At 50.5% G+C, this 24,360-nt stretch overlaps 2 protein-coding genes and 1 pseudogene across 3 annotated transcripts in view; 2 read left to right on the top strand and 1 right to left on the bottom strand.

Moving 5' to 3' along the window:
* LOC100458093 (misshapen-like kinase 1) overlaps positions 1 to 6,529 on the top strand; it is a 33,859-nt gene extending 27,330 nt beyond the window's left edge. Inside the window, exons 6-13 of the mRNA XM_063719045.1 lie at positions 2,988 to 3,098; positions 3,542 to 3,632; positions 4,111 to 4,241; positions 4,539 to 4,593; positions 4,746 to 4,824; positions 5,077 to 5,252; positions 5,729 to 5,798; positions 6,201 to 6,529. Coding sequence (XP_063575115.1) covers positions 2,988 to 3,098; positions 3,542 to 3,632; positions 4,111 to 4,241; positions 4,539 to 4,593; positions 4,746 to 4,824; positions 5,077 to 5,252; positions 5,729 to 5,798; positions 6,201 to 6,408 — 921 coding nt within the window. The 3' untranslated portion in view covers positions 6,409 to 6,529. The remainder of the gene's footprint in view (positions 1 to 2,987; positions 3,099 to 3,541; positions 3,633 to 4,110; positions 4,242 to 4,538; positions 4,594 to 4,745; positions 4,825 to 5,076; positions 5,253 to 5,728; positions 5,799 to 6,200) is intronic.
* Positions 6,530 to 10,161: 3,632 nt separating this feature from the next.
* On the top strand, positions 10,162 to 12,311 carry LOC129051027 (CMT1A duplicated region transcript 15 protein-like protein). 2 transcript variants are annotated; one of them, XM_054535512.2, is made up of 3 exons: positions 10,162 to 10,255; positions 10,508 to 11,405; positions 11,546 to 12,311. In XM_054535512.2, exons 2-3 carry the CDS (start codon positions 11,141 to 11,143, stop codon positions 12,124 to 12,126), a joined length of 846 nt encoding a protein of 281 aa, XP_054391487.1. In that variant the 5' UTR covers positions 10,162 to 10,255; positions 10,508 to 11,140; the 3' UTR covers positions 12,127 to 12,311. The 2 variants fall into 2 exon arrangements, with proteins under 2 accessions (XP_054391487.1, XP_054391489.1); XM_054535514.1 differs by having other exon boundaries at positions 10,180 to 11,405.
* A 2,501-nt stretch (positions 12,312 to 14,812) lies between these two features.
* On the bottom strand, positions 14,813 to 17,813 carry LOC129056797 (zinc finger SWIM domain-containing protein 5-like; annotated as a pseudogene).
* Positions 17,814 to 24,360: the final 6,547 nt, after the last annotated feature.

Raw genomic sequence — 24,360 nt, 5'->3', positions numbered from 1 at the left:
CTCCTTGCCAGCTACCCTCCCTCTGGTCTACCCAGCCTCCCCTGTCCCTGGACCCAGAGGGGCCTCCTGCCTCAAGGATGGCCCTGCACTCCAGCCCCCATGAATTGCAGCACCTCGTCCTTTGAGTGTTTTGTAGGGAGGGGTCCTGGCGTTTGCCCCAACCCTTCCCCTAACCAGTATCTCACACTGTGCGATCGGCTGTTAATAAATAAATATAATCTTGGCAAAGGCTAGAGAGACTGTGGGGAGGCCGTCCATCAGTTTTCCTGCCTTTGAGCACAGCTCCTGGGAAAGCAACAGAACCAAAATATTTGTGGGAGATAACAGGGCCCAGATCCCTCCCAGCACCCCAGATGCTACAGTGCACCCAGCCCTTCTGTGTCATCATTCAAACCAGAGCCTGCTGCAGAGCTTGGGGCCTCCCCCAAATTCCTCCTGCCTGGCCCAGAACATTCCTAAGAGTCATTCCTCTCCCTAGCCTGGGCACTGGTGCTGACATGTTTTCCCAGCCTCACCCTTTGTGATACTGAGCCCAGTCCCTGAGGATGGAGCAGCAGGGAGTGTGGCAATGGCTGTCGGGAGTTTCGGCGCTGATGCCAGGTCTCCCCTCCCAGCAGCCATTCAGATGACAAGCACTTAGTAAGCACTTCTGTATACTCTGTATAGATGAGCACGAGCCATGGTCCTGGCCTCCAAGGCCCTTTGGCTTTTTGGGAATACACACACACATGCACACAAAGAAAGGGAGAAAGGTGGCAGGGAGGTCTACCTCCCCGGTGTGTGTGGTGGAGATTGTGGCCGGCTAGAGGCATTAGTGGCCAGGCGCCCCCTTCTGGACCTATTGGGCACAGGTCCTCCCCTCCTCTCACTGTGCTCTGCTCTCCAAGGAGTAGGCACATGCAAATTACTTTTATTGCATATGCAAATATACGTGTCCATCCAACCTGTTCCTGCATTGGATGTGGCTTTTAGTGAAAACTTGGACAAGCATGCTGATTCCCAGGAAGACTGGTTGGAGCCATCTTCTCTGCCTCTGGGTCTCAGCTGCTCTCCCTGGGAGGTGCAGACCCAGAGCCCTCCTCATCTCCTGGCCTTGTTACTCTGTGCTGGAGGAGTTTCTCTCCGGGTCTTCCCAGGTTCCCTGTTGCAGCTGTCTAGGTAGACCCTACGCACTCTTTCTGTCTCTAGCGGACCTGGAGAATCACTGATTCTTAGCCCCTTTTCTGCTTCTAAGTCAGGGACTGGCAAACTTTTTCTGTGAAGGGCCAGATGGTAAATATTTCAGGCTTTGCAGGTCATATTTGCTGTCCCAGCTGCTCAGTTCTGTTGTTGTACCACGAAAGCAGCAATAGACAGTACGTAAATGAATGAGCGTGGCTATACCCCCAACGCCTTCACTGAGGTCACTCACGTTTCAATGTTTTTTCACTTTCACATGTCATAAAATACGATTCCTTTTTTTTTTCCCCGCAACCATTTAAAAATGTAAAAACCAGGCCAGATGCAATGGCTCAAGCCTGTAATCCCAGCACTTTGGGAGACTGAGGTGGGTGGATCACCTGAGGTCAGGAGTTCAAAACCAGCCTGGCCAACACGGTGAAACCCCGTCTGTACTGAAAATACAAAAATTATCCAGGCATGGTGGCGGGCACCTCTAATCCCCGCTACTTGGGAGGCTGAGGCAGGAGAATCGCTTGAACCTGGGAGGCGGAGGTTGCAGTAAGACCCTGTCTCAAAAAAAAATAAATAAAAACCATTCTTGACTTGCTGACCACACAGAAGCAGGCCTTGGGCCAGCCCCTGATCCAAAACAGAAGTTCTTTTTTTTTTAGAGACAGCATCTCGCTCTGTTGCACAGGCTGGAGGGCAGTGGCATGATCTCGGCTCACTGCAACTTCTGCCTCCCGTGTTCAAGTGATTCTTCTGCCTCAGCGTCCTGAGTAGCTGGGATTACAGGCGCCCACCACCACGCCAGGCTAATTTTTTGTATTTTTAGTAGAGATGGGGTTTCACCATGTTAGCCAGGATGGTCTCAAACTCCTGACCTCGTGATCCGCCTCCCTCGGCCTCCCAAAGTGCTAGGATTACAGGCATGAGCCACTGCGCCTGGCCCAAAGCAGTAGTTTTTTGTTCTTGTTTTTGTTTTTGAGACAGAGTCTCACTCTGCCACCCAGGCTGGAGTTCAGTGGTGCAATCTCAGCTCACTGCAAGCTCCGCCTCCTGGGTTCATGCCATCTTCCTGCTTCAGCCTCCCAAGTAGCTGGGACTACAGGCGCCTGCCACCATGCCCGGCTAATTTTGTTTTGTTTTTTTTTTTAGTAGAGACGGGGTTTCACCGTGTTAGCCAGGATGGTCTTGAACTCCTGACCTCATGATCCACCCGCCTCGGCCTCCCAAAGTGTTGGGATTACAGGCGTGAGCCACCGTGCCCAGCTGTGAAGCAGTAGTTCTTAACTGCTTTAGGGTTTGGAATCCCAGTGAGAATCTGATGAAAGTACTAGACTCTTCCTCAAGGAAAATGCATATACCTGCATCATTTTGTCTACAGTTTCAGGGATTCCTTGGACTCCTACCCTAAACCCAGCCCCACCCTGCCAGTTCTTTTCCATCTGTATTCCTTCTCCCCCCTCTCTCTCTTTCTCGCTCTTTTTTTATTTTTTTTCCTTTTTTTGAGACAGAGTCTTGCTCACCGTGTTGGCCAGGCTGGTCTTCAACTCCTGACCTCAGGTGATCCGCCTGCCTCAGCCTCCCAAAGTGCTGGGATTACAGGCATGAGCCACCGCACCCAGCCTTTTTCCCTCTCTCTCTTGACTTCAGGAGATCCTGTGGCCTTTGCGAGGCTTCTGCGGCCCTTGCTGTCTAGCTCATACCAGTTCTAGCCCCAAGGTCTCTGGTCCTCCTCCAGGAGTTTAGTGGGGGATCGGGACAGGGGAGGAGGGGCTTGTCTGACTCATACTTTTCCTTTCGGTACCTTCCTGGGATCCTAGCTGGTGATGGGGTTCTGTGGTGCTGGTTCAGTGACTGACCTGGTAAAGAACACGAAAGGCAACGCCCTGAAGGAGGACTGTATCGCCTACATCTGCAGGGAGATCCTCAGGGTGAGTTCAAGGCCCCTCCCCTTGTCTTCTCCTCCTCTGCTACCCTGGCTGGAGCTTCTCCATGAGCAAAGATCCTCCCTGCACTGGGAGGAGACATCACTGCCCTCTTTAGGGAGCAGCAGGCCTGATGCGGGTGGGATGTGGAAGCAGGGTCCCCACCTTGAGAAGTCTCAGGCTGTTGGATGAGACAAGCTCCTCTGTTTCCAAGCTCTGCCGCTTCTCCACCTGTAACCCTGCAACTGCTGGGAATTCACCTGCAGCCACCTCTCTGAGGAAGCTCTCCAGGACAGCTCAGCTTGCTTGGGCTCCTGGTGGAGAGGATCTGCTCCTTCAGCCCAGCCCTGTCCAGACTGATTGCTCCTTGTCCCCTCAGCTCACTCCCCACTTACTCTTTCCCACCCCGTCCAACAGCATGGCTAATTTTCCCTGCTCTCCTGTCCCAGGGTCGGGCGCATCTCCATGCCCACGAGGTGATCCGTCGAGACATCAAGGGGCAGAATGTGCTGCTGACAGAGAATGCTGTGGTCAAGCTAGGTGCGCCAGCTCCTTCTGAGGCTGATGGGGCCCTTTCACCTCCAGAACAGAGAATGAGGGGCCCCCTTTTCCCCTCTGGTGGCTCAGGCCCAACTCCCTCCCTACTGGGGAGGCTCACTCCCTCCCCTTTCCCCTGTCCCCCTGGAATGCCTTGCCTCCTGCTGAAAATCCCTCGGGAAGCTCTTCACCTGTCACCTGTTACGGGCCAGGTGCTCTGCAGGTTGCTCTGGGGAGATGGGATCTGACGACCCTCCTGCCTGGGCTAATGTCCGTGATCCTTTCACCTGGGTTTTCTCTAAGATGCAGGAAGATGGAATCGGGTTCTTCAGGGTGTTGTTGGGGTAAAGGAGGGTGCTGGGGTGTCTGGGTCGGGCCAGGACCACAGCTGGCTCAGGCGAGTCCTGTGTGCATGCAGGGATGTGAGGCAAGGAAGCAGAGGTGACTCCGCATGCTGACCCCTCCCTCTGTGTCTTCACAGTGGATTTTGGGGTGAGTGCTCAGCTGGACCGCACCATGGGCAGCCGGAACACTTTCACTGGGACTCCCTACTGGATGGCTCTAGAGGTCATCGCCTGTGATGAGAACCCTGATGCCACCTACGATTACAGGGTATGGAGTGGAAAGTTGGGAGCATGGGGGCTGCCAAGGGCAGGAAGCAATATGGGGACCGTGGGGCCTGAGCAGGCTGGGGAACAGAGGAAGGTCGGATGATGTTAGCAGTGAGGGGCTGGGGAACATCTTATGGCAAGGCAGGTGTGGGTGGGAAGATGGGATGGGTTGGAGGGCACTGCTGCAGGAAGGGGTGTGGCCCAGGAAGGCTCCTGAGAGGCCAGGATGGTGGGTGAAGAGAGGTTGCACGGCAGAGTTGTCAGGAATATTCACTTGTTCCTTCTCTCCCGTCTATAGAGTGACATTTGGTCTCTAGGAATCACAGCCATCGAGATGGCAGAGGGAGCCCCCCATAAGTTCTGAGTCTGCCGGGAGTAGGAGGGGAGGGAAGGGAAGGGCCCAGAGAGCGGCTGTAGGGAGGAGGTGGTCCTGTAGCTCCGAGGAAGCTAGTCCTGTAGCTCCCAGTGCAGTGAAAGGGACTGAGGGCATCTCTTCTGTGTCCAGCTCTGTGTGACATGAACCCCATGCGAGCCCTCTTCCTCATTCCTTGGAACCCTCCGCCCAGGCTCAAGTCCAAGAAGTGGTAGGTCTCTGAGAGTGTGGGCTCTGGGAAGGAAGGTCCCTGGACAGGGCCATCCCCACCTTCATGCCCTCTGTGCTCAGGCTTGGATCTCACCAGAGAAGAGATTTTGGGGGGCAGAGGGCGGTGACTGGTGTTGGGATATGAAGACAGGAGGGATGTCAAGGTGGCTTGTAGATGAGTGATCCACCCTCTTCCTCTTGCACCCATCCCTTCTGAGGGGACCCTCCCAGTGTGAGCCACCACTGTTTCCAGGTCTGAGAAGTTCATTGACTTCATTGACACATGTCTCATCGAGACTTACCTGAGCCGCCCACCCACGGAGCAGCTACTGAAGTTTCCCTTCATCCGGGACCAGCCCACGGAGCGGCAGGTCCGCACACGGCTTAAGAACCACATTGACCGATCCCAGAAGAAGCGGGGTGAGAAAGGTCAGTGGGCAGGCTGGAGGGGGCAGGTACTAGGGGACAGTCCAGCCTGGCTCCTCTCTGCCAGCCCTGCTCGCTCCTGGCTCCCCTTCCTGCTCCCCTCCTTGGCCCCAGCTCTCCCTGTCCAAGGAGATGGTTCTCAAACTTGCAACCCCCGAGGGGTTTTCCCTCCTTTCCCTCCTAATCTGAGTCAGCCTTCCAAAGGAGGACCAGCCTTTCACATCCTTACAAAAACTCCGTGCTAATAACATGTGTGTGCGAGCACAAGCACAGGCTCTGTCACACCTCACCTGCCCTGGGACCCAGTCCCGGTCCCTGTCCAGGCCCACACCTGAGACCCACTGTCCTCCCATTACCCCCAGGAAGTGGGGGGGCCCCTCATGCTTGCCCACCCAGACAGACCTTCTGGTTCTCCCCACCCGAGGTTTCCCTGGCTCTGGGGCACTGGGTGAGTTAACTGCAGTGGTCTCCCCCTGCAGAGGAGACAGAATATGAGCACAGCGGCAGCGAGGAGGAAGATGACGGCCATGGAGAGGAAGGAGAGCCAAGGTAGGCCTGGCAGGCGGAGTGGGGGTTGGGGGGGGTCATCACTGAGTGGGGGGTCTACAGTGGTGCTTGGCTTTGGGGACTCTCGGCCTGGGGGTGGTGGGCACAGAGAGGTAGAGACTCCTAGAAACCAAATTCCTGAGTGCTAAGAAGTGGAACGAATGACTGAACAAGAGCTGGGGAGAGAGCAATTCCGGGGTGAATGTGGGGCGCAGCAGTAACAGGAAAGGAGGACAGCACTGAAGACCGGGCAGAAGGGGACGGTAAGTCTCCTGGCCACCTGGGAGTGGCCAGAGGCAGAGGCTTTGATCCAGTTAAAGCACCCACTCAGGCGGGCCCATGGGGTTGAGAGTGGGAACCAACAGAGTTGTGACCCCAACGCTTCTTTGTGCCACCCCTGCCCAGCTCCATCATGAACGTGCCTGGAGAGTCGACTCTACGCCAGGAATTTCTCCGGCTCCAGCAGGAAAATAAGAGCAACTCAGAGGCTTTAAAACAGCAGCAGCAGCAGCGAGACCCCGAGGCACACATCAAACACCTGCTGCACCAGCGGCAGCGGCGCATAGAGGAGCAGGAGAAGCGGCACTGCGTGGAGGAGGTGGGCTGTCTCTGAAGGGCGCAGGCCTGGCGCGGCCTCCTGCTGACCTGGCCCTGGGTCCGTTAGGGCCTCGGAGAACAGGTTTTAAAATGCCTTAAATGAATGGCATTTCTGTTGAAACAGTTACATGGTTTCAAATTTCATGATGAGCTGGACTTAAAAAAAAAATGTAATCCCATCACTTTGGGAGGCTGAGGTGGGTAGATCACCTGAGGTCAGGAGTTTGAGACCAGCCTGGCCAACATGGTGAAACCCCATCTCTACCAATAGTACAAAAATTAGCCAGGCGTGGTGGCACATGCCTGTAATCCCAGCTACTCCAGAGGCTGAGGCAGGAGAATTGCTTGAACCCGGGAGGCGGAGGCTGCAGTGAGCAGAGATCACACCACTGCACTCCAGCCTGGGTGACAGAGCGAGACTCCATCTCTAATAATAATAATAATAAGCAATAACCCCCAGCACCCACACTGTCCACCTGCTACCCCCAAAGCAGGTCCTCTCATTGTTGAACAAAAAATAATTTGCAAGAAAACCTGCTACAGAAGAACCTTGTGCAGTTTTGAAAATATAGGCCAGGCGTGGTGGCTCACGCCTGGGAGGCCAAGGGGGGTGGGGGTGGGGCAGATTGTGAGGTCAGGAGTTCGAGACCAGCCTGTCTAATATGGTGAAACCCCGTCTCTACTAAAAATACAAAAAATTAGCCGGGCGTGGTGGTGCACGCGCCTGTAGTTCCAGCTACTCAGGAGGCTGAGGCAGGAGAATCGCTTGAACCTGGGAGGTGGATGTTGTAGTGAGCCGAGATCGCGCCACTGCACTCCAGCCTGGGGAACAGAGCAAAACTCCATCTCAAAAAAATAAAAAAAATAAAATAAATATAGCGTTCAGATAGCATAGTAGCAAAGTCCTATCTTTTTTTTTTGTTTGAGATGGAGTTTTGCTCTTGTTGCCCAGGCTGGCGAGTACAATGGTGTGCTCTAGGCTCACTGCAAAATCTCCGTCTCCCGGGTTTAAGTGATTCTCCTGCCTCAGCCTCCTGAGGAGCTGGGATTACAGGAATGCGCCACCACGCCCGGCTAATTTTGTATTTTTTTAGTAGAGACGGGGTATCTGCATGTTGCTCAGGCTGGTCTCGAACTCCCGACCTCAGGTGATCCACCTGCCTTGGCCTCCCAAAGTGCTGGGATTACAGGCGTGAGCCACTGCACCCGGCCTAGATCCCTCATTATTCTTTTGCATAATGTTTAATCTCCCAAGTGGCCCTTTTTGAAGTTCTTCCCCAGTCCCTCATCTGACTCTTTTATTATATTTACATATTTATTACATTTATTTATTTATTATTTTGATTGGCATTTGCATTATATGTATTAACGAGAAATAATTTGGCATCTTAAAAATGTCTTATTCTTTCCTGATCATAAAATCACATGTTCATTACAGAAGATTTAGAAAATATAGAAAGTGTAAAAAAGAAAAGTATTACCTTTAATTTCACCACTTAAAGGAAAAAAACTGCAAACATTTTGCTGTCTGTCCTTTCAGATTTGTTCTTAGTTTATACATGTTTGAGCATGCATAAAACTTGCATTGATATGATTATGATGTTTCATCTTCCTATCCAGAAGAATAGAATATGTCTTTCCACATTCCATTACAAAGAACCAGTTGGATTCATTTATTTATTCCACTGTTAATCTGTTTTGATTAATTCTTGTATCCTACTTTTTGGACATTTCTTTGATTTCTCACTAGTTTCTTGAGTAAAATTCTTTGTTCATTTCACTTTGTTCTTTCTTGATTGATAATGAAAGCATTTAAAGATATGAATTTGACTCTTCTTGTAGCTTTGGGTAAATAGAGACAATAAAATCTAGAAACTTCTGAAATAAATTAAACCTAATTTAGAGAAAAAAGGAAAGTGTACATTTTCTGTAGAGTACAAGGCACTATATATGTTTAAAATTAAGCTGTTATTAATATTATAAAATCAAGTTATTATTCATATATCCATATCTTAGTGCATGCTAGCTAGAATTATCAAATATTAACAGCAAGACAAAAAAGTCCTCACTAGTAATTTTAGGTGAGCGTTTGAGGCAAAGATGTGGGCATGATATCACATAGGGTTGCTTTCATATCTATCAAGACCTTAGGTCTCTGATTTTCTGCTTTCTTATATGCACAGAAACTGATTTGTAATTGCAGTGAACTTGTAACATACTAGTCTTCCTGCCTTTTTACATTACCATAGATAAAGCAAAACCCAGACCTCCTAATCAAACTGATAGCTTATTGTATCTCTACCTCAGAATATCAACTATAATAATATATATAATTTTGTGTCTGCCGCAAGGGCAGAGTCCTCATGGAGAACCTCTGCTAGGGCAGGGTAGAAGTGAAATGTGGGGTTGGAGCCCCCATACAGGGTCCCCACAGGGGCACTGCCTAGCAGAGCTGTGAGAAGAGGGCCACCATCCTCCAGACTCCCGAATGGTAGATCCATCAACAGCTGTACCATGTCCCTGGAAAAGCTGCAGGCACTCAATGCCAGCCTGTAAAAACAGCCAAAGTGGCTATACCCAGCAGTGCCACAGGGGCAGAGCTGCCCAGGGCCTTGGGAGTGCACATCAGAATGCCCTGGATGTGAGATATGGAGTCAAAGGAGATCATATTGGAGCTTTAAGATTTAATGACTCCCCTACCAGATTCGGGACTTGCATGAGGCCCGTTGGCCCCTTTGTTTTGGCCAATTTCTCCCATTTGGAATGGGAACATTTACCCAATGCCTATACCTGCATTGTATCTTGGAAGTCACTAACTTGCTTTTGATTTTACAGGCTCATAAGTGGAAGGGACTTGCCTTGTCTCAGATGAGACTTTGAACTTGGACTTTTGGGTTAATGCTGGAATGAGTTAAGACTTTGGGGGACTGTTGGGAAGGCATAATTGGTTTTGAAATGTGTAACGGGCATGAGATTTGGGAGGGGCCAGCAGCAGAATGATATGGTTTGGCTCTGTGTCCCCACCTAAATCTCATCTTGAATTTTAATCCCAATGTGTCAAGGGAGGGACCTGGTGGGAGGTGATTGGATCATGGGGGCGGTTTGCCCCATGCTGTTCTCATGATAGTGAGTGAGTTTTCATGAGGTCTGATGATTTTATAAGTCACAGTTTCCCCTGCTCTCCCCTGTCTCCTGCTGTCTTGTGAAGAAATTGCCTGCTTCCCCTTTGCCTTCCATCATGATTGTAAGTTCCCTGAGGCCTTCACAGCCATGCAGAACTCTGAGCCAATTAAACCTCTTTTGCTTATAAATTACCCAGTCTCAGGCATTCTTTAGAGCAGTGTGAAAATGAACTAATATACATGAATTCAAATGATAATACTTAAGAGACTCATGTCCAAAGGATAACAGGAGCAGTTTTAGAACAAAACTAAAATGAAGGATCTAAAGTGCTGTACTGGGTTCTCTTGACTTACCCAGTGAGCAACGTTATGACCTTGGGCAGGCCCCTTTACATTGTGCAATGTGGAATTGAAATGTGATGGTGGATGGAATCTTGTCTTGAACCTAATTCTATGGGAAGCATTTAATATTTCGTCATGACATATGTTTGTTGTAGGCATTTGGTGCTTACCTTTTATTACCTCATGCAAGTATTTTGCTAAGAGGGGTTTCATTTGTTTGTGGTGTTTGGTTTGTTTGCTTGCTTGTTTTTTAGAGAGACAGGGTCTCATTCTGTCACCTAGGCTGGAATTCAGTGTTGTGATCCTCACCCACTGCAGGCTTGAACTCCTGGGTTGAAGCGATCCTCCCACCTCAGCCTCCTGAATAGCTGGGACTGCAGGCACATGCCACCATGCCTGGTAAATTTTTTAATTTTTTTTTAGGAGATGGGGTCTCACTATATTGCCCAAGCTGGTCTCAAACTGTTGGCCTCGTGATCCTCCCACCTTGGGTTCCCAAACAGGTGGGATTACAGATGTGAGCCACTGTACCCAGGCAAAAGATAACTTTGGAACACCAACTGAAAATGTTACTTACAATGAATCCTATATCCTCATTCTCATTTACTTATTTGGATGGAGTTTCCTGAAATTTGTCTCACTATCATCTAGGATCCTTTTTCTTTCTCCAACTGGGAGATTGTGTCTGGTTTGGAAACTGCAAGCCCTGCTCAGGAAAAGGGAAAAGACCCAAGGTACACACCCAGTCCCCAGGTGATCATCAGGCCCAGGTGAAAACTCAGGGCTTAGGTGCACATCCGGCCTTAAGTGGACACCCAGGCCCCAGGTGATCACCAGTCCCCAGGTGGACACAAGGCCTTAGGTGAACAACAAGACCTGGTAGGCCATCAGGCCCCAGCTGGATACAGTCCCCAGGTGAACACAAGGCCCCCAGAGGGACATAGGCCCAAGGCAGACATCAGGCCCTAGGTGGACATCAGGCCTGAGGACATCCGGCCCCTGGTGAACATCAGGCACAGGTGTCCAAACAGGCCCTGGGTGGACATAACTGTGGACAGGTAAGGAGTTGACCTGGGGGGAGGGTGAGCAGTCAGCAGCCCAGTGGAGTCCTGAGTAGGTCTTAAGGAAGGAGGGGGCCGAGGGGACAGAACCTTAAAGGAGCAACCTCACTTCCTTGATGATGACACACACGAACAGAACTTAGAACTCTGGTAACCAGGCGCCCATATCCTAGAGTCAGTGCCGTAACCAGCTCACTTGGTGGGAGACGCTCAAGAGAGCAAGATGTTCTCATGTTGCCTCCCCACTTCGAGAGGTTGCTGCTTCAGGAATGGCAGGAGTGACAGCCTTTTCCGACGATGCCAAAGAAGGCTCATTCCCCACCCCAGATGCCTGTGGCCCTTTGTAAGAAGGCGCACCCAGGTACCACGGGGCAGCCCGGGGCAGGTCCTAGCAGGCCAGGCCATGCCAGAGATCCCATCGGGGCTGCATCTGCACATTGTCCCTGTCCAGGAGGAGATTCGGGAGCCCATGGAGGCACAGACACATGGTGAGGTGGCTGCAGCCTGGAAGACTTTGCAGGGGTGGTGCTTTTGGGCTGGAATTCCTTTGAATTCAGTGAGGTTGTCTCTGTGTTTGGAAATTCCAGTGGAAAGTGACTGATGCTGGTGACCCTTTCTCCATTTTCAGCTCCTGGTCAATATGCAGAAATAGCAACACCTGCGGCACCAGCTGTAGAGCCAGAGCCAGCATGGGAAGAGCCCCCTCCAGAGAGAGTGCTGGAGCTGGAGGGAGCTCCAGCCAAGGACCAGATCAAGGAGGATCTGCCTGAAATCATGGCACCTACTGTAGCCACTGGCCTTAGCCCTGGAGCTGAAAGTGTGGGTGGAGAGAGAAGTGGAAGGGAAGGGGTGACTAGCACAGCTTCAGCCAGCAGCTCCCATGCTGCCCCTCATCCTGGGCATGGTGGCAAACATGGAGGTGGGGACCAGGGCATTCAAACTGGACTCCTGTACGTTGCTGGAAAGGAGCTTCTCTCATTCATTAGAACCACAGCCCTGCTGCTGCAGGGCCTGTTTGTTGTGCTAATACTGCTGGGGTATATCCTTGAGCAGAAGGTGCTCAAAAGCATTAAAAGAAGGCTGGGAAGAAGAGTTCCAGTAGCTCCTCCTGCTCTCAGACGCAATCTCCTCTGCCAGGCATGGATGCGTGTCTGCAACTGGGCATCCAGGCTGTTTGCCTCTAATGTGCTGCCCCGAATGGGCTCTTAACAGGTGGGCAGGGGTTGGGGGGACCAGGAGGTGGCTCCAAAGGGTACAACAAGGAAAGCTTTTAAAGACAGCTGTTGTGCCCCAGGCTCCCCATGCCACCACCTGCCCTACCATTTATTAATAGTGTTAGAATTACAAGTTTATGAAATGAAATATAAATAAAGTTTGATTTCTGAAACTTCTCACCTTTTTGAACTCCCTAATATTAGATGGTGTTTTTGAGGCTATCCTGAAAATCTCTGATAGTTGTGTCTTTTGTTGTGGTTGTTTGTGTGATTGAATTACCATCGAGTCAACTGTTATTGGAAACTTTTCAGGTATGGCTTTTAGAAGACCTTGACCCACTCTTGCCTGTTTTGACTCTCTGGTTTATTGTGGAAAGAGGGAAGATGTAGGCTCATGTCTCCGGCAGATCAATCACCTTTGGCCATCAAGGATTTGGCATCAGAGTTTCCAAGAATTATGTGTGCAAGTTGACATGCTGGTACTTTAGCTAATCTGGGTGTCAAAACAGAATGCCATAGACTAGGTAGCATAGAAAATTGATTTCTCACAGTTCTGTAGATGGTAAAATCCAAGGTCAAATGGTCAGCAGATTCCGTGTCTGCAGAGGGCTGGCTTCCTGGTTCATAGACAGCCATTTTTTTACTGTGTCTTTACATGACAGAAGGGATGAGGGAGCTCTCTGCGGTCCCCTTGATAGGGGCACCAATTCCATTCATGAGGTCCCTGCCTTCATGAACTTTATCACCTTCCAAGGCCCCACCCCCAAATACTATCACATAGAATTCAACACATGAATTTGAGGAGGACAATAACATTTGCTTTACAGAATCAGGTCACCCCGAGCCATATGCACTCACAGGAAATCTATAATCTTCTATTAAGTATTTGCTGGTCCCCTCTGGGGATTGTCTAAACAAAATTATCTAAACAAAAATTTAGACAATTTTTGTTTTCTTTAAGAAAAATGATCTTTCATGTGATCCATGGTTTATTCATAGAAAAGCACTGTGAGTTCACACATTTGCTAAAAAGAAGGGCAATTGTGATACAAAAATGAGAGTGACCTCTCTCTCTCACTTCTCTCTCTCTTTAACCAACCCAATGGGCTGAGACATTGTAGGGGCCCTTGGCTGGGCAGTAGGACTTGAGTAGCCATGAACGGCAAATACAACTTCTTGGTCAGTTTGGAGTAGAAAAGGTGACAGTTTGTCAACAAAAGAAAAAGTAAAGCAGATGGGGAAGTTCTTATTTCGCATTCTAGCTATACCACCCCTTCTTTATCAAACTCCACCCCCAACTCAGGATCTAACACATAAAAGAGTAAACACGAAGGCACTGGCAACCAACTGACTCTTCTGAATGTCCTTGCTGTCTCCTCCAACAATTCCAGGCTGAGCATAGGGGTCGGGAAGGTAGCAGGAACATGACGATACACTGTGGAGGGCAGCCAGGGCTAAGACAGGGCTGCTCACTAGGGCTAGAAATTAGGAAGGGAGAGGCTAAGTGCAGACCAGCCCTAGCCTCCAAGTCAGCAAGCATTGGACTGTGACAAAAGCAGGCAGAGGAAGCTTGAGGTAGAAAGGCAGGGGAAGAAAGCAAGTGTGGGGCAAGAAGGGAACTGTGCAGTGAAAGCAGCCAATCTGATGGCAGAGGGAGACTGGTGCTTAGAAGCTCATTTGGTGAGAGGGAATGAATAGAGGAGGCACAGAGATGGGGAACAAACATTTAACTAGTGAGAGAGATTGAAGATGAATGCGAAGAGAAACCTCGCAAAAAGGACACATTCATGCAGATCCTCAAAGATGAACATGCAGTCATCCCTACATGTAGAAATATGCTCAGTTACACACATAAAAACACAGATGCATGGAGAGCAAGCATACACACAGACACATATTTCTACACATGCGCTCATGTGTGCCCAGATACACACACACTAAACATGCAAAACATGACAGCATTTACACATAGATATGCACCCTCACATGTACACAAATGTTACATCCTCACACAGAGACCCACAGTCCAGTGTGCACGTATCCACACAGGTACACAGCCATAGAACTGACATACATACACATCAACATATAATGTGCACACACAGACAGGCATGCGCAGATACATCTATGCACATAGACATATGTACTCAGTCATACAGATACACACACTCTCTAACACAAAGGTGACCAGTGTCGATGAATATTGTGAGCTCCGTGGCTTCCCAGACCTTCATCTTTTCCCTGCACTTGTTTCAAAGGTGCTCAGCAGACTCCTGGCGAGGCTGTGTGAGGCAGGGGCAGGAGCTTCAGAGTCCTCGCAGCTTTGTGAGGCAAAAGTCTGAGTCCAGTCCTGGCCTCTGCCGCTCACCCACCACTGGGCTATTAATGTCCTGTCTGTAGGCGAGAGATTCTGCATAGACTAGTCTTGGGATTTTTTCAAACTGGCCATTTTTCTCCTTGGCACCCCCACTATCCCACTGGTAATGGCATACACTCTGCAAGGGAAACCTGAGAAATGGTTGTGAGTCTCCTCAGACAATAAGCATATCCTCCCACCCACAGCTACCTCAAGCGCCCATCAAATCAGAACCAGGATTATAAGTACTTATGACTTTACAGTAATTGGCGACACATATACTATAGTTTTTACAGTACCATAAATGCATCTATTTCTCTGGTTAAGCAATCTCTGAGATGGAACAGTGTTCTGTGTTTGCCAAGGGAGACAGGGCCAATGCCCAGGACATGCAGGACATAGGGGCAGAAGGTGGCATATCGTGGGGGTTTCTGGTTGATTTGCAGGGCCTAATTCCTCCACTGACAGTGGGCTGTAGTGAGAAGCTTGCAAAGGTATACATTTCGACTAGAATTGGACTCTCCCCATCCTTAGCCCTGTGATCCTTTTGCCTTAGCCACAGGTGCTCAGAGTCCTCTCAGTGTGGACAAATGTTTCAGTGTTTTTGGCCTGACCTGATACTCCCTGGGGACCCAGGCTGCCTGGACGGTGAGCTGTCTGCTTTCTCAGCCAAAGGGCTCTCGAACCAGCAGCATCAGCTTTTTCTTGCCTTTGTAGATCTGTTTGTGGTTGCTGATGAACAGGGCAAATTGCAAGTAGCCATCCTAGGGCAGCAGGAGGGTCGCCCAAGCCTTGCTCAGAAACTCAATGAACTGTCCATACTGGCAATGGCTGATGTGTGTTAGATGTAGTGTGTTGATGTAAGCATTGCATCGGCAACTCGCTCAATGGAGCTCTGTCAGTGGAGATGAGCTTTCCAGAGCTGCGGTGGCCTGGGGTGCCAGCCAGGCCAGGTGCAGTCACCGTGCAGCCCTGCACACAGGATGTCTGAAAGCACCATGGCAATGTGCACTCTTCACCACCAGGGAGATGAGAACTGCCAGCTCATTCTTGCCCAGAGAGTGGCTGAGGGCACAAACCCAGAGCACATCATTGATGGCTGGGTGGGTATCCTGGTTATGAGCCAGGTTAAGATGGCTCATGGCCAATAAGGCCAGCTTGAAGGCACGGAGCACGTAGCCACGGAGCTCCATGTAGCAGGCAATGGTGAACAGCTGTGAATGGGTCATGCCACCGGCAGCAGCCTCAGTGGCAATCTGGCAGACTGCCTCAAAGCCAATGTGGTCTTTCTCACAGAGTGTAAGGGCTGACAGGGCACAGCTCTGTGGATGCTTCATAGCACACTGCAGGGCCAGTGTGCAAGCAGAGCTAGCCAGTTCCTCCCACTGCGGATAGTCAAGACTGAGGCACAGGATAGTGGTGTGGGATATGGCTGTGGCAGCTACAATACTAGCAGCCTCAGTAGGGGTGAAGAGTGTGTACCAGCTCTGCAAGATGCTCCCTGGGGCCCGCACACCTGTCAGGGAGAGCCTGAGCTCAGCCATGGCCATCTGGGTCCTGATTCAGGTCAGCTCAGATTACTGTGTGGGGTTTGAACTTGGCCTGCAGAGATGAGTTCTCCCTCCTCCTCGGCAACCTTGAGATGATCTGAGGCAAACCAGGGCAAGGGAAGCATCCCAGATGGCCAAACCTTGTTTGGGGTCTCTTCCTATCCCTTCCTTCCTCAGGTCAGAGGGTTGAAGGTTTCTGCAGGTGCTCTTAGCCCCTCACAAGGATGGAGCAGTAGAGCCTGGGGTTTGCTTGCCCCGAGGCCAGGGTTGCAGATCTGCCAGGGGTTCTAGCTGAACTGGGGCCTCTCAGGGTAGAATCTTGTGCTGGGTCTTTAGAAACGGTCCTGAGCCTCCAAGATGTCTGGGGTTTCTCACAAGCATGGACAGGGACGGGGACCAAACCACCAGGCCCACTACCTCCCAAGGGCACACTTGAGTATTGGGCAGCTGAAAATTCATCCTCTTAGACATGTCTCTGATGAGAGGGTCAAAGTCTGCTGACATCAGAATATGGTTGGTTTAAGCAGTGAGGACAGAACTTGGGCTGGCTGAACAGAGGCCATCTTCTCCCACCAGCAGCCCCATCCTTTCTTAGGCCATCAAGAATAGGAATATGAGAGCTCCAAGGATTCGTTGTCCTGTCCCAAGAGTAGGGTATAGAAACTCCTTTCCCGTGGGAGTAGAGGGAGGTGGGTGATACCCACTTCTGTAGCACAGGTCACCAACCATCGTACCATCTCTCCACATCTCGAGTTAAGGGATGATAAGGTCATCGCATCACCTGTAAGCCAGGTTCCAGGGCCACGTTGAACAGGGTGCTGTCAGTACTACTGTTAGTGGGAGTAGCAATCTTGAACGCATTTTGGGAAGAATGAATGTGCTTCTGCATTGCTTCCAGAATTGTTCAGAGCCTCAAAGTGTCTCCTTTGGCAGCAGTCAGCATGGTGGAGGCCAGTTCCCACCGCTGTGATTCCAAGTGTCCAAGCGTGAACCAGGGAGGATAATGGCTGGGGCACCAGAGACACCATACAATGAGTGAGGGACGTGTCGCCTGCACAACGTGAATTTTGTAAAACAGGTAACCTTATGACTTGTAAGCCTAATTTATAGGCAGGGTCTGGATCGTGAGACAGCAGAGCTGAGAACAAATACTTGGCAGAGATATGCATGGAAACACTCTCTCGGTGGATGACTTCTCCCAGATCCCTGAAAGGGCCCCCTTCCAGCAGCAAGATGCACTATTTTTGGAGTGTTTGCACTGGGTCATCATCCAATTGCAGCTCTTGGAGTTGACTGAGGAGCTGCTCCTCATTACGGCACACCTTGTCCTGTGCACCTGATGCAGCTTCCAGGGCCAATGACAAGTAGGACTCACTGCTGTTTGGGGAGCTTACAGCCACAGGTACATGTTGGTACACGGGGGGTCTGCTTTCATTCATATCTAGATAGCCGTCATGATTCAGGAGGCAGGCCTCAGTCAAAGTGAGAAACAGGCAGCCGATGGGATCCAGGGGGTGGCCCACCCAGCCTTCCAGGTTTGTGATGTTTGTGGTTCCTCTCTGCAGCACTTCTTTCTTCTGATGCTTGTAGATTTTCAGGTGCCACCACTGCTGAACCTCAGAGTATTAATAATAGCCACAGTGAGTCTGAGGGCCTCTTTTGGATAACCATGGGAATGTGGGGCATCGACTCGGACACAGGCTGTGGCACCTGCTCAAACCACAGTGGCTGGCCTTGGGAATTAAAGAGTAGTCTTGGCCGGGTGTGGTGGCTCATGCCTGCAATCCCAGCATTTTGGGAGGCCGAGGTGGGCGGATCATGAGGTCAGGAGATCAAGACCATGCTGGCCAACGTGGAGAAAACCCGTCTCTACTGAAAATACAAAAAATTTAGCTGGGCGTGGTGACGGGCCCCTGTAGTTCTAGCTACTTGGGAGGCTGAGGCAAGAGAATGGCATGAACCCGGGAAGTGGAGCTTGCAGTGAGCTGAGATCGTTCCACTGCACTCCAGCCTGGGTGACAAAGTGAGACTCTGTCTCAAAAAAAAAAAAAAAAAAAGATTAGCTGGGCATGGCAGCATGTGCCTGTAATCCCAGCTATTGGGGAGGCTGAGGCAAGAGAATTGCTTGAACCCGGGAGGTGGAGATTGCAGTGAGCCCATATCGTGCCACTGCACTCCAGCCTGGCAACAGAGCTACTAGACTCTGTCTCAAAAAAAAAAAAAAAATTGTGCAGATCCCTGAAAATATGATTATATACATTTTCTTTTTTGTTTTGTTTTGGCTTGGTTTTTTGAGATGCAGTTTCGCTCTTGTGCCCAGCCTGGAGCAGTGGTGCGTTCTCGGCTCACTGCAACATCCGCCTCCCGGGTTCAAGCCATTCTCCCGCCTCAGCCTTTCAACCAAGTAGCTACTTTTTTTTTTTTTTTTGAGATGGAGCTTCACTCTTGTCGCCCAGGCTGGAGTGCAATGGTAAGTTCTCGGCTCACTGCAACATCCGACTTCAGGCTTCAAGCGATTATCCCACCTCAGCCTCCCGAGTAGCTGGGATTACAGGCTCCCACCAGGAAGCTCGGCTAATTTTTTTGTATTTTTAGTAGAGACGAGGTTTCATGATGTTAGCAAGGCTGGTCTCAAACTCCTGACCTCAAGTGATCTGCCTGCCTCGGCCTCCCAAAGTGCTGGGATTGCAAGCATGAGCCACCATGCCCAGCCTGATTATATACATTTTCAATAAACATATATGAAAATGGGCTCTGGCATTTTAATAATTAGAAGACCAAAATCAATAAAAATGTAATAACATTACCCACTAACCAGAATATATAAAAGAAAGACTGACAAAATCAGGTGTTGGAAAGGACATCTAATTAGAATGCTCTTAAACTTGTGGTTGGGTTGTATATTAGTCAAAAAAATCTTTGGAATTACAAAAATTGATAAATTGTGTGTATTTGTGGTGTACCACATTATACATATATACACACACAGACACGCATTGTAGAATAGCTAAATCTGTATATATAGATATATAGCCACAGACATACATTGTAGAATGGCTAAATCAAGCTACCTAGCATATCAGTTAGCTTAGATACTTATCTTTTTTTTTTTAATTTTTTTATTTTTAGATGGAGTCTCCCTCTGTCACCCAGGCTAGAGTGCAATGGTGCAATCTCCGCTCACTGCAACCTCTGCCTCCCAGGTTCAAGCGATTCTCCTGCCTCAGCCTCCTGAGTGGCTGGGATTACAGGCGCCCGCCACCAGGCTTGGCTAATTTTTGTATTTTTAGTAGAGATGGGGTTTCACCATCTTAGCCAGGCTGTTCTCAAACTCCTGACCTTGTGATGCACCCACCTCGGCCTCCCAAAGTGCTGGGATTACAGGCATGAGCCACTGTGCCTGGCCAATCAATACTTATCTTTTTGTGTGTGTTTGGTGAGAACATTAAAATCTGCTGTCAGCAATTTCAAATATTACCACTTTTTTTTTTTTTTTTTGAGACGGAGTCTCACTCTGCCTCCCAGGTTAGAGTGCAGTGGCACGATCTCGGCTCACTGCAAGCTCTGCCTCCCGGGTTCACGCCATTCTCCTGCCTCAGACTTCCAAGTAGCTGGGACTACAGGCACCCACCACCATGCCCGGCTAATTTTTTGTATTTTTAGTAGAGAAGGGGTTTCACTGTGTTAGCCAGGATGGTCTCGATCTCCTGACCTCGTGATCCACCCGCCTCGGCCTCCCAGAGTGCTGGGATTACAGGCGTGAGCCACCACGCCCGGCCACCACATTGTTGTTAACTATAGTCAACATGTTGTACAATAGAGCTCTTGAGCTTTTTCCTCCTAGCTGACATTTTTAGTGACATGCACTGCATTTGAACATATGCAGTTACTATGACCAAGCTATTTTATTTGTAGGGCTGTACTTAACTAAAATATACATGTGTACCAAAAGAAATTAACAAGAATGTTCACAGTGGCTTTATTCCTAATAGCCCCAAACTGGAAACAAACCGATTTCCATCAACAGTAGAATTGATAGATGTGCCATATTCATGCAGAGCACCACCGAGCAGGGAAAAGAAATGAACTGCTTCATGAAACCGCATGAAGGAGTGTCACAAATGGAATGCTGGGCCAAAGAAGCCACACACAAAACCATTCCTACTGAATGGCCTTCCATGCATCCATTTATGAAACAAGCAACACTAATTGGGGCTGCTAGAAACCAGGTGACTCTTTGCTTTGACAAGACAGATGGGCAGTGGTTAGGGAGCAGACCTTCAGGAGAGGGATTTCCAGATTGTTATTTTTATTTCATTTTCTTGGACTGTGTGGTAGCTCCAAGCATGTGTTCTCTTTGTGATAAATTACTGAGCAGTAGAATAACAGGATTCCTGTGTATATTATACTCTATTAAATGTATTTGAATTCATTTTTGCCATTGGGACAAAAATTATTATATTGGTGGATTTTAAGTGTATATTTATTAAATATTGACAAATGTATGTCAGTGTAATACAAATCTCTATGAAGATCTACAATATTTGTCCACATATATTTTGTCTTATCCCCTTTCTTTTTTTCTTCTGGGATTCCAATTAATTATAATAGGTATATGTTGGAACTTTTGATTTGTTCTGAGGGTCTCTGAGACTTTTTTTTCTTTTTCTTTCTTTTTTTTTTTTTTTTTTGAGATGGAGTCTTGCTCTGTCGCCCAGGCTGGAGTGCAGTGGCGCCACCTCGGCTTACTGCAAGCTCTGCCTCCCGGGTTCACGCCATTCTCCTGCCTCAGCCTCCCGAGTAGCTGGGACTACAGGCACCTGCCACCTAGCCTGGCTAATTTTTTGTATTTTTTTAGTAGAGACAGGGCTTCATCATGTTAGCCAGGATGGTCTCAATCTCCTGACCTCATGATCTGCCTGCCTCGGCCTCCCAAAGTGCTGGAATTACAGGCATGAGCCACCACACCCGGCGAGACTATTTTTTTTCAAGTATCTTTTTTCTCTCTTCTTTAGATTCAATAATACTGATCTTTTTTCAAGTTCACTGCTCTTCTTCTGTTATCTTCATTCTGCTGTTAAGTCTATTGATGAATTTTTTTATTTAGACATTGCATTTTTTTTAGTTCTAGAGTTTACAGTTCATCATTGTAGTTCTCCTCTACTGCAATTTCTGATTTTTATATTATTGCAAACCTAGATAGAGTCTGCCTTTAACCACATAGATTCTGCCATTAACATTACTTACTACACTTGCTTTATCAAATATCAATCCTCCTATCCATTCTTTTATCCATTATTAATCCTCCTTTTGGGGGGAATAAATTTCAGAGTAAATTGAAGACACCAATAAATATTTCCTTCTAAATACTTAAACATATATATCATTTACTGGACTTCAACGATCTCTTTTCATGTATGTGAGCTTTAAAATCTTTGTCTGCTAATTTCAGCTGGCCTGCTTGACATCCCTTCACATCACAGGTAGAAGAGAGAACAAGGGTGAAAAAGCAGCAGAACTCTCCCTTGGCCAAGAGCAAGCCAGGCAGCACAGGGCCTGAGCCCCCATCCCCCAGGCCTCCCCCAGGCTCCCAGGACCCCTTTCCCAGACTCCTCCTATGCAGAGGCCAGCGGAGCCCCAGGAGGGACCGCACAAGGTGAGTCTCTCCCCACTCCTGTCTTAATGCAGACACATTAGGAGCTTTGCTCAGAGCACAGGTACACACACACAGACACACACACACCCCTACACCTGCTCAGCCCTGAGCCAGGATTACAGAGCACAGGCTTTGTGGACAGAGACACTCACCTGCTTCTTGCTGCCTGTGTCTGTCCTGACTTAGCTGTCTTCAGGCTCAAGGAACCCCTTGTCCTTCAATGGAGGAAGGGGCAACTAAAGTCCCTTCCTACCCCAGACCCTGATTCACAGGTGGGGACGTGCCATGGAGCAGGCAGCCCACCGTCCCTGGTCTGTCCCTGCAGAGGCTGGTGGCACACCGGGTCCCACTGAAGCCATATGGAGCACCTGTACCCCGATCCCAGTCCCTGCAGGACCAGCCCACCCGAAACCTGGTTGCCTTCCTAGCCTCCCATGACCCCGATCCTGCCATCCCCGCACCCACTGCCACGCCCAGTGCCTGAGGAGCTGTCAACGGCCAGAATGCAGACCCCACCTCTGAAGGACCTGGCCCCAGCCCGAACCCCGCAGCCTGGGTCCGCCCAGATAACGAGGCCCCACCCCAGGTAAGGACAGCCCTGCGGGCCCAGGGAAAAGCAGAGAACTAGTCGTGAGGAGAAGGAGGGCAGTGAAGGGGCGGGCCACATGGAGGAAGAGTGTAGGGCGGGAAGCGAGAGAAAGCTAGGGTGCTGCCCTGCCAGGGTCAGCCATCCAGCTGAGGAGGCAACGCGGAGGGGTGGCATCTATCCCCGTGGGGAGCGTGGGAACGGAGAAATGCCCAGGTTGTTTCAGGGGTGCTAAGGGGCAGACTTTGCGAGTTAGAACCTCAGCTCCACCATCTCCCAGCTTCATAACCCTGGACGGATTCACTAACTCCCCTGAACCTCAGTTTTCTCATCCATCAAAGTGGGGGAGCTCACCTCTCAGAGGTGAGGCTTAAACGTCTGTGAGGTGCCCGTCGCAGCGCCAGCTCACAGCACGTGGACTTCTCTCCACAGGTGCCTCAGAGGACCTCATCTATCGCCACTGCCCTTAACACCAGTGGGGCCAGAGGGTCCCAGCCAGCCCAGGCAGTCCATACCAGGTAATGCCTGGGTAGGGCAATGCCTGGGTGAGGTCTGAGGGCAGCCTAGGGAGTAGCGGGGCACAGGGACTTTACCAGCCTACCCACCTAGGGGTGGGCAAGCCCCAGCCCCATCACCTCAGCCCCCCCTCCCCTCGGCACCCCTGTGCTCCCTTCACAGACCTCACAGCAACTCTGCCTGGCAAATCTATCTGCAAAGGCGGGCAGAGCGGGACACCCCAAAGCCTCCAGGGCCCCCTGCTCAGCCCCCTGGCCCGCCCAATGCCTCTGGGTAATAGAGTTGTCCCCCGACTCACTCCCCCCTCTCACTTCTGCCACCTGCTTCCCTGGCGATGGCTCCCTCTGCAGTGCAGCTCACACCCCAGAAAGGAGAGCACCCTGCCTCCCTGAGCCTGACTCTGTCCCCCCAACAGTAACCCCGACCTCAGGAGGAGCAACCCTGGCTGGGAACGCTCGGACAGCACCCTTCCAGCCTCTCACGGGCACTTCCCCCAGGCTGGCTCACTGGAGCGGAATCGCGAGGGAGGTATGTGAGCCAGGGCTGGGCAGCCTGCTCTGGGCCTGGAGGCTTATCAGGATGGACCCTGCCTTTGGTAGCTTTGGACTGGGACACCCACAGGGACAGGGAGGACCTGCGTGGGTATGGAACTTGGGGCTGAATTCTGGGGCTTAGGGCCAAGGGGTCAGCCCAGGTGTGGGCTTGAGGCCATCCCTTGTCCAGGCATCAATGACCTCCTTCTTCCACCCTGCTGTCCAGCCTCCTCCAAAGTGGACAGCTCCCCAGTGCTCTCCCCTGAGAATAAAGCCAAGCCCGATGACCACCGCCCACAGCCAGGCCGGCCCACAGTGAGTCGCCTGGTGGCAGCATGGCCTGCCTCGTCCTGGTTTGGGGCTTAGCCCCAGGGAGCTGGGTGTCAGGGGTGGGGTCTCCGCTGATCTACTGAGAAGGGCTGTGGGGATGGAGGGACTGGTGCTTCTCATGGTACTAACCTTTTCTAACCTCTCTCCTAACCTCTCTCCTGGCTCTTTCTTCCCCTGCAGCCCCTCCCAGAGCTATAAGCGAGCAATTGGTGAGGTTAGTGAGATTGGCCTGCTTGTGGGAGCCCCTCCTGTCACCCTGCTGGGGTGTCCCGGCACCCTTTGTCTACCTCCACCCAGGCCCACCTTCTCCCTGCCCCTCACGTGACTCCTCCCTGCAGGACTTCGTGTTGCTGAAAGAGCAGACCCTGGACAAGGCCCCTCGGCCTCCCAAGAAGGCCATGGACTACTCATCGTCCAGCGAGGAGGTGGAAAGCAGTGAGGAGGACGAGGAGGAAGGCGAAGGTGGGCCATCAGAGGGGAGCAGAGACACCCCTGGGGGCTGGTATGGCATCGGGAGTGGGGCCCTCGCACTCCAAGGCACAGGGAGGGAGGGGAAGTGGCAGTGGGGGAGAGGTGGGGCTTTGGGGCAAGTCTGAGGGAGAGTGGCTGAGGATCCTTCCAAAGCTGGAACAACACAGTTCTCTCTATAGATGGCAAAGGGAGACCCAGACTTTCTCAAGGTGGTCCCACCAGCCCCAGAGA

This window comes from Pongo abelii, chromosome 19 (genome assembly GCF_028885655.2).
Source record: "Pongo abelii isolate AG06213 chromosome 19, NHGRI_mPonAbe1-v2.0_pri, whole genome shotgun sequence".
Classification (NCBI taxonomy): domain Eukaryota; kingdom Metazoa; phylum Chordata; class Mammalia; order Primates; family Hominidae; genus Pongo; species Pongo abelii.
This window is presented reverse-complemented; position numbering and strand designations above follow the sequence as displayed.

Bases quoted from the DNA above. Each gene is read 5' to 3' on its own strand.
- LOC129051027 (XM_054535512.2), top strand. From the start codon at position 11,141: ATGTTCTCATGTTGCCTCCCCACTTCGAGAGGTTGCTGCTTCAGGAAT. The intron at 11,406-11,545 runs GTGAGGTGGCTG...CTCCATTTTCAG, and splicing joins CATGGAGGCACAGACACATG to CTCCTGGTCAATATGCAGAA.